At 34.8% G+C, this 12,944-nt stretch overlaps 1 protein-coding gene across 1 annotated transcript in view; it reads right to left on the bottom strand.

Moving 5' to 3' along the window:
- The window catches only part of LOC132561310 (uncharacterized), a 59,067-nt gene that overhangs the window by 39,988 nt on the left and 6,135 nt on the right, over window positions 1–12,944 (bottom strand). Inside the window, exons 5-15 of the mRNA XM_060226034.1 lie at window positions 11,463–11,525; window positions 6,211–6,272; window positions 5,677–5,754; window positions 4,715–4,763; window positions 4,379–4,457; window positions 3,798–3,900; window positions 2,793–2,866; window positions 2,142–2,244; window positions 1,818–1,936; window positions 1,128–1,308; window positions 333–452 (exon numbers count right to left, since the gene is read on the bottom strand). Coding sequence (XP_060082017.1) covers window positions 333–452; window positions 1,128–1,308; window positions 1,818–1,936; window positions 2,142–2,244; window positions 2,793–2,866; window positions 3,798–3,900; window positions 4,379–4,457; window positions 4,715–4,763; window positions 5,677–5,754; window positions 6,211–6,272; window positions 11,463–11,525 — 1,031 coding nt within the window. The remainder of the gene's footprint in view (window positions 1–332; window positions 453–1,127; window positions 1,309–1,817; window positions 1,937–2,141; window positions 2,245–2,792; window positions 2,867–3,797; window positions 3,901–4,378; window positions 4,458–4,714; window positions 4,764–5,676; window positions 5,755–6,210; window positions 6,273–11,462; window positions 11,526–12,944) is intronic.

Below are 12,944 nucleotides of genomic sequence, written 5' to 3'. Positions count from 1 at the left end.
ATATACATAAACAGGGCCTCTATTGAATGTGACAAGTATGATATACATTTACAAGGCCTTCATTATCTTCTTCAAAGGATGATCAGTCAGTTACCAATTATCTAGTCTACAAAACTTTATTTACCTTGGAAAAATATCATATTATTGACAATAACTTGACATCAACTTTAACTTTGTGTATCTTCAGATTAGCTTCCTGTTTCTCCTTCCCCTTTTTCTACAGTGAAATCTTGAAGACTACAATTGATTTATCAATCCCCTTATATCGCCATTAATTTACTGTGGTCACACTTCTGTTAGAAGTAGTTGTTGTCTCCCCTGACAAGACTTACATTGATCACCTCATCTGAAGATGGCATTTTTGGAGTTCTATTGCTTAGGTTAAGGCATTGCTCCTGGACCTTCTGTAGTAACAGCTCTGCTTGGTCCTCATAAAGTCGCTTCAGTTCACCCTGTCAATGACAACAGCTAGTGTCAGTACCTACTACTAATCTACTATCCAACTTCTTAACAGCATAATATCACATATACCTACTACTAAACTAGCTGTCCTCACTTCATAAATACACATAAAACACAACATACATCACACCATTACACAAACACACATTACACAAGTAAACTAAGCACAACATACATCACACAAATAACATAACATACACCACACATACATATATCATGCAACACAAACACACAGCACACAATTACATATAGCATACCACATCACACATATACATTAACCACAACATACACCACAAATACACACATCACACATACACACTAACTACAACACACATCACACATACATATATTATACATACACATACCATGCAAACACACATCACAAATTTACATATAGCATAATACACATCACACAAATACACTAACCAAAATATACATCAAACAAATACATATCACATACACACATCACACATACACACATCACACATACACACATACACACATATACACATCACACATCACACGAATACACATAGCACAACATACACCACACATACACATATTATATATTCACACAATCACAAATACATGTACATACATTACACAAGCACAGCCACCAGAGATATCAATTGACTTCAAAAGTCTTCAATCATTTCTTCACTTACCCCTTTGTCTTCCACTACAGAAGACACCCTGGCTATTTTCTCAGCTATTAACGAATCCCCAGTCCCCGTCATTATCAGATTCATCACACCAATATCTTTGGAGATGTATTCAAAGAAGGCAGGTACTATACACAACAGTTGAATAACTTCTGAGGCTAGTAGACATTTGTAATCACTGTATCTGTAATATCAAACAATTATTTCCTTAAATCCCTAATATCTGGGACATTAAATAATCCTCAAAATTTCTGAATGGCAAAAACTCTGTAAAAAATACCATCAAACTGCATCAGAGACTGAGGTGAAATTGGTAGGAATGTAAGTGAACTCTTTTTGTTCATAATAACATCTCATGAAGGTATGATGACAGATTTTTAATGGCTTGTGAAGATTTTCTGATATTTTTAATGATTTGTGGATATTTGATGACAGTATTTAATGTGTTATGGAGATTTCAGGACAGAGTTGTAATGGGTTGTGAAAATTTAATGACAAATTTTTAAATGGCTTGTGGAAATTTTACTTACATTTTAAATGACTTGTGGAGATCTGATGACAGATTTTTAACAGGTTGTTGAGATTGGATGAAAGATTTAGATATGTTTTTAAGGAGATTTAATGACAGGATTTTTAATGTCTTGTTGAGATTCGTGGAGATTTTCATGTGTCTTATTTTAATGGTCTACTTACAAGGTGTTAAGCTTTGACTTGATGGCCGTTTGCTTGGTGTTGGTTGACTGGCTGAGTTTCATCAATTCAGAAATTGTGTAGAAAAGGCACAAGTACAGTTTGTCATACAAACCACCATCCTGAATAATAAAAATAAAAGAATAAAAACATCAAGAAATAAAATGACACAAAAAAAATATTGATGTTCAATATATACCACTCATACTTTATTAGGTCGGGGTATAATGACCATTCTGCATCAGTTTATCATAACAGGCCTGTGGAGGGGTTTGGAAGACCTTCCTATTCTGCTCGACTTTCTTGGTAAAACAACTTCAGATTTACCTCTCTGTCATCCTTGTCTATCTTTACGGCTGCCAGAAGAACACAGACAACTTGACAACGCACATCTCTTGGGAGTAAAAATAGATCCATTGTGTACACTTTCCTGTAACATGAAAAAGAATTCTTGTATTGACTTATGAAGGCTTATGAATGGAACTATTATACAAGTGATTCTTTACAACGATTCATTTCAATTAAGATTTCCAATTCTAACTGCTTTCCTGATGTAGCTAGGCAGGGCACTATTTAACATGTTCTTTACTAGAAACAAGATTTTTCTGACTCACCCTAACCAGAAACATGACTTACCTAACTGTGTTGGTCTCTGCTATATCTAACATCACCTTTACCAGAAACATGACTTACCTGACTTTGTTGGTCTCTGCTATATCTAACCTCACCTTAATCAGAAACATGACTTACCTGACTTTGTTGGTCTCTGCTATATCTAACCTCACCTTTACCAGAAACATGACTTACCTGACTTTGTTGGTCTCTGCTATATCTAACCTCACCTTAACCAGAAACATGACTTACCTGACTTTGTTGGTCTCTGCTATATCTAACCTCACCTTGATCAGAAACATGACTTACCTAACTGTGTTGGTCTCTGCTATATCTAACCTCACCTTAATCAGAAACAAGACTTACCCAACTTTGCTGAGCTTTGCTGTATCTAAAGTTTCCTTCACCAGGTGTGTAGGAAGAACAAATTCCAGTGATGTCTGTAAATATAAACCCATGAGATAAATTTTTAACACCACCTAAGGTTATAAGTACACATAGTAGTACTTTTCTACTTTAACATTTACTTTCACATTTCACAGTTTTTTTCAGTTGCTAATTGGATACCGTCAAAACATATCAAAGATGAATGTGACCTTCATCTGAATCTGCTTCCTAACATAGCCTGTGATGATTGTTGGAGGTTGAACATTTATCTAAACTGAAATATAGCCCAAAGATATCACTGTGTGGACTTCTGTCTACTTGATGTGACAAGCTTTTGTATATTCCCCCCCCCCCCCACCTTTTTTTCCTTTTTCCTTTTTAAAAATCATTGGCAGTTAACACATTTCAGGTAAAAACTTTAATTCATAAGTGTTCCAGGTACTCACTACCAGGAGTAAAACACTGATATAACTGATTTGGCTCTATTCTCTGTTAGGAGTATAACTGGTACTCACCACCTGGAGTATAACACAGTATACTCCATCCACCAAGAGGTGTATACCAGGTACTCACCACCTGGAGAATGACACTGATATACTCCATCCTCCAAGAGGTGTATACCATGAACTCATCACCTGGTGAATGACACTGATTAGTCCATCCTCCAAGAGGTGTATACCAGGTACTCACCACCTGGAGAATGACACTGTTATATTCCATCCTCCAAGAGGTGTATACCAGGTACTCACTACAAGGACTGCTATACTCCATCCTCCATATAGAGTATACCAGGTACTCACTGCCTGGAGAATGACACTGCTGTACTCCATCCTCCATGAGGTGTATACCAGGTACTCACTGCCTGGAGAATGACACTGTTATACTCCATCCACCATGAGGTGTATACCAGGTACTCACCACCTGGAGAATGACACTGATATACTCCATCCTCCATATAGAGTATACGATGTACCAGGTACTCACCACCAGGAGTAACAACAGCATGTTACAGCGCTCAAGGTCCGTAGGTCGAATCTCCAGAAGGTCCTCAAGGAAGGAAACACGGTACTTCAAAACCTGATACTCCCTGCAATCAAAATATTTATCATCAACAGAAAAATCTATGTGTGGTTTCAATTCATACATATCCCTTTAAATATAATAAATAATGAATTTTTACCTCCAATATGAGTCAAAACTCAGTTGGTCAATATTTGGTGGATAAACAAAATATGTCTGCTTTTTATTTGTTTTCATAAGGGCAATGCACCATTTATCTACAAAAGGGCATTTTTCCACTAATTTGGGAACAGGTTTTTAATCTCATTTAGGGGAAAAAATGATCTATCAAGAAGGAAATTTTCTAGGTTGTATTGAACACTCAGATCACAACAAATTATACACAATACACAACAGATGGGACTGGGTTAATTCAGTTATTCTGGATATTGAAGAGTTTGAATATTGCAGTTCAGAAATTAAGTTAATTCTCCAATATATCTGATCTTTAATGCTAGTGATCAGTAGAATATTTATTAAAGGGTTATAGGTCATCATCAACTCACCGATTAGTGTATTTCTTGTCAATGACTAGATCCTCTTGTATATTGAAAGCAACATATTTGAGTCGTCGTCGGTCAGTTTCTGAAATAGAGCATGATATAAGTCATATAAGTAATTTGATACCCAATTGGTATGTTGGGAACAATTGACTGGTTTTTTAGTAAGAGAGGTATCCAAATCTGCATCAAAGTGATGGGTGTTATTTCAAGATGGTGTAAATTAAATACAGACTGTATCTAGGAAAAGATTAATCAATCGATAGCCATCAATAAAATAATAAATTACAGAAATCTTCCTATATGGGAACCAACAGGTCCTTGTATTACAGGTAGTCTTACCAATGTTATGGACCCCATTGGTGGGAAATCTTGTCATCACATGGGTGGCCTGAAATTGACATAGACAGTGTAGTTTACAATATCATATAATACAAACACACAACACATAGCATACAGATATGTCATACAAAACACATAACATACAGATGTGTCATACACAACACATAGCATACAGATACCACATAAACAACACATAGCATACAGATATGTCATACATAACACATAGCATACAGATACCACATAAACAACACATAGCATACAGATATGTCATACATAACATGTCAATATACTTGGGAAGAAAGTTCTAAATTTTAACAAAATATATCATCACATTAAATTGTAAATGTATCTGTAATTTGTTGTATATTGCCCAATGCACAGATAGCCCACAGAAAACAAATGACCCCAACTGTTTATAGATACTCTTGCAGAAAGCCTGACCCAATAAAATTTGGTACACATAAAACATTGGATGCTTAAAAATAAAAATTGCAGGGGAATTTGACTCTAACCAGCACATGCTTGCTGCAGCACACTACCTTGATAAAGTATCATTTTTGTGTGCACATTAATTGCTCTGTTCGGATGGACAAGCAAATTGCCTTTCTAGAAGGAAACATGTTGTCTGCCAGCTTGTTATCACCATGTCATAGTCAAGTGTCCCAAACCTTTCTGTATAGATTACTTCCCTTTAACACTTCCTACTTTTTCAAATCAAGACAAATAAGTTAAGGGCCTGAGTGAGGGGTGATGCATGTCAATATTTCACATAGCATTTCAATTAAACACTATAGAGATTTTAATGTAATCATAATTTCATGTATACCTATATTTACTTTCTGTCCTAATATTTGTTCAAAAATGCTTGGACTTAAAAAGTAGTTGTAATGACAATGCAATGTAAACATCTCGACAGACAAGTTATGAATAGCTCTACTTTAGCAGGTGTTTGAAAAACCTACCTTTGCACCAAAGACTCCATTGACTTCGATCTTCTTTAGGTTGGATGGTACAAACCATTCCTTAGCTAGCTTATGTCTCTATAAAAAAAACAACAGCTCATCACATAAAATTCCTGCATTGAAAATAAAACACAGATCATCGACACCTCTGAAAATAAAACACTGTTTATCACCTGTCCTGAAAATGAAACATTACTCATCAACTGCACTGAAAATAAAACAGGAGTCATCAACAGAGCTAAAACAAAACACTAGCTCTTCAACAAAACTGAAAATAAAAGTTTTTTAAACCATCAGAAAAATTGTTGAATGCTTCAAGATATTTTTTTGTCTGGATCTCCAGAAAGATTAAGTTCCTTATCAAAATAAAGAATACACAAACTGTGGCCACATCTCAAAATAAAACACACACAAAAACAAGAGTGAATCACAGTAATTGATGCTGGGGAGATGTCAGAAAATATATACATGTAACTCACTTAAAAAGATTGATCTACAGTAACTGAGGTTTGACCACAACCATGTGTAACTTACAATAGGGTGTTCTGTCAGGGCTGAGTCCTGGAAAAAGTGTTTCACCTGCAACCTTTCTGCAGCTACAATGATACAAAGTGAGATGTAAGTGCTAAGTATTCACTTAAATTATTGATTTTATATGAACATTTTCATCCTTACAGCTTTCAACATCATCAAGAAATCCAGAACAGAATGGAAGAGTACACCATCACTGCTATTTGTATATACCAACTCACTGTTACCGACATTGAAAGTATATCCAGATCTTTTATTAAAAAAAAAATCAATTCAGGTTTCTGACTTTTTATCTTAGATTTATCAGTTGATTAGATCGCATATGAACAGTGTTAGATTGAGAGGTATCAACAGTAACCTGTAGCAGGAACTATCAACATGCTACACATTATAATTATCATTATTATTCTTGCTAAGTTTAATTTTGAAGTATTTTCATTATCTGTGTGTTTCACACTGGTATTCTGTACTGGATGACTACAACTATGTAGCACACTTAACTGGTGTTAAACTGTTGACCCGATCTTTCCAGGTTATCTATTAATGGGTTTTCTTGGCAAGGCTTAAGAGAAGGCAGGGTACATAGCTTCTTATCTAGATAGTGGACAATAGAGTAGGTATATATGGTATAAGGACCACAATGCTGAGGTTAACTCCAAGGTGCTGGTGTACAGACAAGCTGTCATCACAGACATGCTATTTCCAGTCTTGTAACCTAATTCAATTCAGCAGTTGCCATATTACATCGCCGAATGTGCAACACAACAAATGCACATATTGGCAAAAAATTGAACCTTATAAAAGAAACTTGGTCACAAAGAATGTAAGACATAATATATAACACAGTATAGCATACAACACAACATGTCACAGTATAGCATACAACACAACATGTCACAGTATAGCATACAACACAACATGTCACAGTATAGCATACAACACAACATGTCACAGTATAGCATACAACACAACATGTCACAGTATAGCATACAACACAACATGTCACAGTATAGCATACAACACAAAATGTCACAGTATAGTATACAACACAACATGTCACATAGCATACAACACAACATGTCACAGTTTAGCATACAACACAACATGTCACATAGCATACAACACAACATGTCACAGTATAGCATACAACACAACATTTCACAGTATAGCATACAACACAACATGTCACACACCATATCGTATAACACAGTATGTCAAACAGTGTATCATACAACACATGTGACACAAAGTAGCATACAACACAACATGTCACACAGCATATCGTATAACACAGTATGTCAAACAGTGTACCATACAACACAACATGTCACACAGCATACCATACAACACAACATGTCACAGTATAGCATACAACACAACATGTCACAGTATAGCATACAACACAACATGTCACATAGCATACAACACAACATGTCACAGTATAGCATACAACACAACATGTCACATAGCATACAACACAACATGTCACAGTATAGCATACAACACAACATGTCACAGTATAGCATACAACACAACATGTCACATAGCATACAACACAACATGTCACAGTATAGCATACAACACAACATTTCACAGTATAGCATACAACACAACATGTCACACACCATATCGTATAACACAGTATGTCAAACAGTGTACCATACAACACAACATGTCACATAGCATACAACACAACATGTCACAGTATAGCATACAACACAACATTTCACAGTATAGCATACAACACAACATGTCACACACCATATCGTATAACACAGTATGTCAAACAGTGTACCATACAACACAACATGTCACACAGCATACCATACAACACAACATGTCACACAGCATACCATACAACACAACATGTCACACAGCATACCATACAACACAACATGTCACACAGCATACCATACAACACAACATGTCACACAGCATACCATTCAACACAACATGTCACACAGCATACCATACAACACAACATGTCACACAGTATACCATACAACACAACATGTCACACAGCATACTATACATCACAACATGTCACATAAAACATGTCACATAATGTACCATACATCACAACATGTCACATAATGTACCATACAACACAACATGTCACACAGCATACTATACAACACAACATGTCACATAATGTACCATATATCACAACATGTCACATAATGTACCATACAACACAACATGTCACATAATGTACCATACAACACAACATGTCACATAATGTACCATACAACACAACATGTCACACAGCATACTATACAACACAACATGTCACATAATGTACCATATATCACAACATGTCACATAATGTACCATACAACACAACATGCCACATAATGTACCATACAACACAACATGTCACACAGCATACTATACAACACAACATGTCACATAATGTACCATACAACACAACATGTCACACAGCATACTATACCACACAACATGTCACATAATGTACCATACATCACATCATGTCACATAATGTACCATACAACACAACTTGTCACATAATGTACCATAAATCACAACATGTCACACAGCATACTATACAACACAACATGTCACACAGCATACTATACAACACAACATGTCACATAATGTACTATATATCACAACATGTCACATAATGTACCATACAACACAACATGTCACACAGCATACTATACAACACAACATGTCACATAATGTACCATACATCACAACATGTCACATAATGTACCATACAACACAACATGTCACATGGTGTTCCATAAAACACAGTTACACACATCATGCCACACAAGTACTGACCAGAAAAACAGGAACTTTATTTATTTCGTTCATTGTATGATTTAGATAAAAGTATAATTACATCACAGAGGTTCATCTATAATATTAACCTCATACATGCTATATAATAGGTGACCTCATATGTTTTAAACAGTCAATGACTGAAGGGAACTGTGACCTAATTATCCTTAATTTTGTTGTAGTAATTAAATCTTGAAAATTGACAAACATAAACAAAATACATTATTTGGAAAGTTTAGGTAATCTACTTATCAATTTTGGGAAAACAGGGTCTAGTATCAAATTAAAACATTTTCATTGTTCACCAACATTAAATATTATCATACTTTGATACAAAACACTGACTTTCAAAGTATTTTCTTAATTAGGAATTCTGGTGTCACTTAGTTCTATATAGATGTACAAATTTGTGACCTTAACAACAACAGGCGTCCAATTGAATTGATATATAGGACAATATAAGACAATTATAGGAAGGTAAACTACTTATATTGATAGACAATCTTCACACTAAGTGTGCTAAAACAATTTGAAGGTGCATTTTAACAATTAATCATTGATCAGTTTGTTATGTGAGGAAATTTTCAACAAAGGTGTTGTCCTAAGTCAGTGTACATGCTATTGTCTAACGTGTGCCAGCCTAATCCCTACAAACACCTATGTTTACTTTAAACAAAACCCATAAACATTGATACACGTATTGAACGCCTGAGAGAACAATCTTAGCCGTATCAAGTTTACCAATAAAATATTGTCTTTAAGCTGTATGTTTACTGTGACTGAGAGCAGACTAGGGGACATAATACACGTCTAAAGTTGCCTCGTTATTCACTGTTCACGTCTAAAGTCGCCGCGTTATTCACTGTCCACTGAACTCATTATATATATTCCCTATAATAACTCCTTATTAATGTAATATTACCTGATCATCTTACAGCCTATTAGATTTCTGATCCTCTGTACATGTAACCAAATCTCTTTACAAGTTATCTCAACTTATTTCAAACATTGGATTCTGTTAAATTGTCAAGTTGTACTTTCAAAATATTAGACTCTTTTAAAAGAGTTATTATAGATCTTCTAAAAAATTAAGCACTGTTAAATTGACTGAATCATGTTTTTGAAATGACTCATAAAAATGTTTTCAGTATCTTTTAATATTTCAAACATGGCCTATTTGAAATGAAATAGATTGATATTTGTAGCTAGTAAAGGGATTAAACACCCATCTCAGTGAGTAATCTATTGTTATGTGTTATTGAAGAAGTTTATGTAATATTGTGTAATCTGTATTGGTATAACCACTTACTTCAATAGATGCCCTTACATAAGTGACGAGACTACAAACATTTTGAATGTCTATTCAGACATAGATGTATATAAATTATTAGGAAGGTAAAGCCAGACATTCCAACACCAAGTCTCACATATATGCCTGAACACAGCAGGTAGAGCAAACCCTGATTTTACTATTCTGTATGAAATCTCATTTCACTATCAAATATCTAAAAGCAAAAGGACATCTACTCAGTCAATCAATTAACATGTTATTGTCCGTCACAAATGGATATGTCTATATATAGCACTTAATCCCTCTGATAACATAAAGTTAATTTCAAGTATATGAAGTATAACTAATCCACAGACCACATAAGTTTGACATGTCTACATAATCACATGCAATGGCTCAAGTTTTACCTGCCTGTATAAAACACAGGTACAGTGTTACCTACCTATGTAATAACAGTCAAGTGTACTTACCTTGAACAACCATTTTGATTTTAAATTATTTACATTTTTTTATAAATTATATACAGTCAGGCAAAATAGATGTACATCAGGTAATTATTTACTTCTGTAATTAAAAATTCAATATACTGAGTAATTTACAGAATGTGTACTCAATTACAACTTTTTCTCCAGCTGGTAGAGCAAGGCTCTAATAAACAACATAACACAGTATTAAAAGCCATTGATCAGACTGGGTAGCAATGAAATATCAAAATCTATATAGCAAGCTCCAGACTTTATTCTGTTTATCAAAGCATAATTCCAAATCGAAATTCCATTTACAAACACTGGAACACAGTATCATTTCTGTTCTTACTCTAAAAGGTGTTTTGGGTTTTTTCCTTTAGCATGATTGAACAAATATAGTTCTCAGGTTTGAAATTTTACACCAGGAAACTGAATATTTTCAAATCAGTTTACTTCAAATTGTCTACAGTGAAATGTAACTCTCAAAACACTACATGTAAATCTGTCTGAACTACATGTTGTTCTAGGTCTGTGTTACTTACTGTATGAAGTGTTTTATTTATCTGTCTTACACAATAAATTACTTATCTCAACAGTTGATAGGGAACAGACAGGGTAAATTGTGACAAAGAGGATAAGATAGATTTCCATCAACAGAAGATGTCAATACTGTATGTAAATATACTTACATGTGACAAGTCTCCCGTCCAACATCCACACATTAGGCAGACAGTCAATGACATGGATACGATCTGAAATACAACAAACATATTAAATAAGAGATCTACAACACAATGCTATCCTAACCTGAAACTATAAAATGGTTACATAATTCCAAACCTGATGACTGAGTTGTAAAATCAGCCAAATACACATCCAATGGTTTTATAAACTCTACATGTATTTTTGTCTGTGTCTTGGTTTTTGAAGGTTTAATTTATTGCAAGTAAAGACAAGAGATGTAGGTGGTAGTTCAAGTGGTGAAAACCTAAAATTGTAAAACTTAATCTGAAAGTGTGAAACTTAATCTGGAAAGTGTGATTGTAGTTCAGAAATGCATACAAAATGTGCAAGGAAAAACATGAGTTTTTAACTTGAGGACCACAAAGGACAACATACTTATGTTTGAACACTGACTGTTTGGTTGCTTTGTGGGAGTGTTGAACTTGAAGGACCACAAAGGGCAACATATTCATGTTTGAACACTGACTGTTTGGTTGCTTTGTGGGAGTGTTGAACTTAAAGAGCCACAAAGGACAACATACTTATGTTTGAACACTGACTGTTTGGTTACTCTGTGGGAGTGTAGAACTTGAAGGACCACTTAGGGCAACATACTTATGTTTGAACACTGGCTGTTGGTGGCTCTGTGGGAGTGTAGAACTTGAAGGACCACAAAGGACAACATACTTAGATTTGAACACTGGCTGTTTGGTTGCTCTGTGGGAGTGTAGAACTTGAAGGACCACAAAGGGCAACATACTCATGTTTGAACACAGTCTGTTTGGTTGCTCTGTGGAAGTGTTGAACTTAAGGGACCAGAAAGGGCAACATACTCATGTTTGAGCTTTGTGTTGTTGTTGGTTGTTCTGTTGGAGTGTTGAACTTGAAGGACCACAGTGACACCCAAAATTGTTATCATTCATGTCTTTTTCTTATCTAAAACCACCAATCCACAGATTTTAAGCCTAAACAAGTTTTATGAAGTTCTATTATAGTAAGTAGAGTTGATATTTGCAGGAGAACACTAAACTCTCAATATCAACCTATGCCATGTTTTCAAAGTTAAGCCATTCATAAAACAGATACCGTAAAGCTTGGATTGATTCAGACATATATTTTTGAAAGTGTAATTTGCTAATGACCTTGACCTTTGATAAGAAAAAACATTGAAATTTACTGATTTCTTTCAAAACCGTTAGGTTGCCTATTTCTTGTGAACATAGGACCTGAATAAAATTATCTATATGATTGCAAAGACCAAAATAATTTGAATCTTGACACTTAACACCATCACTTCACCCATGAAGTATGAAACTTTTCCTTTCATCTTATAACATTTGGTAGTGTTGGGAATCTGTTGCGAATTCATGATCAACCATCAGATCATCTGAACAGATCGATGATTGACTAATAATTGATTATGGGAAGGACATACACCTCCATTTTTG

The sequence above is a fragment of the Ylistrum balloti genome, unplaced genomic scaffold, assembly GCF_031769215.1.
Source record: "Ylistrum balloti isolate Yb309-2 unplaced genomic scaffold, AGI_CSIRO_Ybal_v1 Utg369668, whole genome shotgun sequence".
Taxonomy (NCBI): Eukaryota; Metazoa; Mollusca; class Bivalvia; order Pectinida; family Pectinidae; genus Ylistrum; species Ylistrum balloti.
The sequence above is the reverse complement of the archived record's forward strand: the minus strand, read 5'-3'. Positions and strand labels throughout refer to the sequence as shown.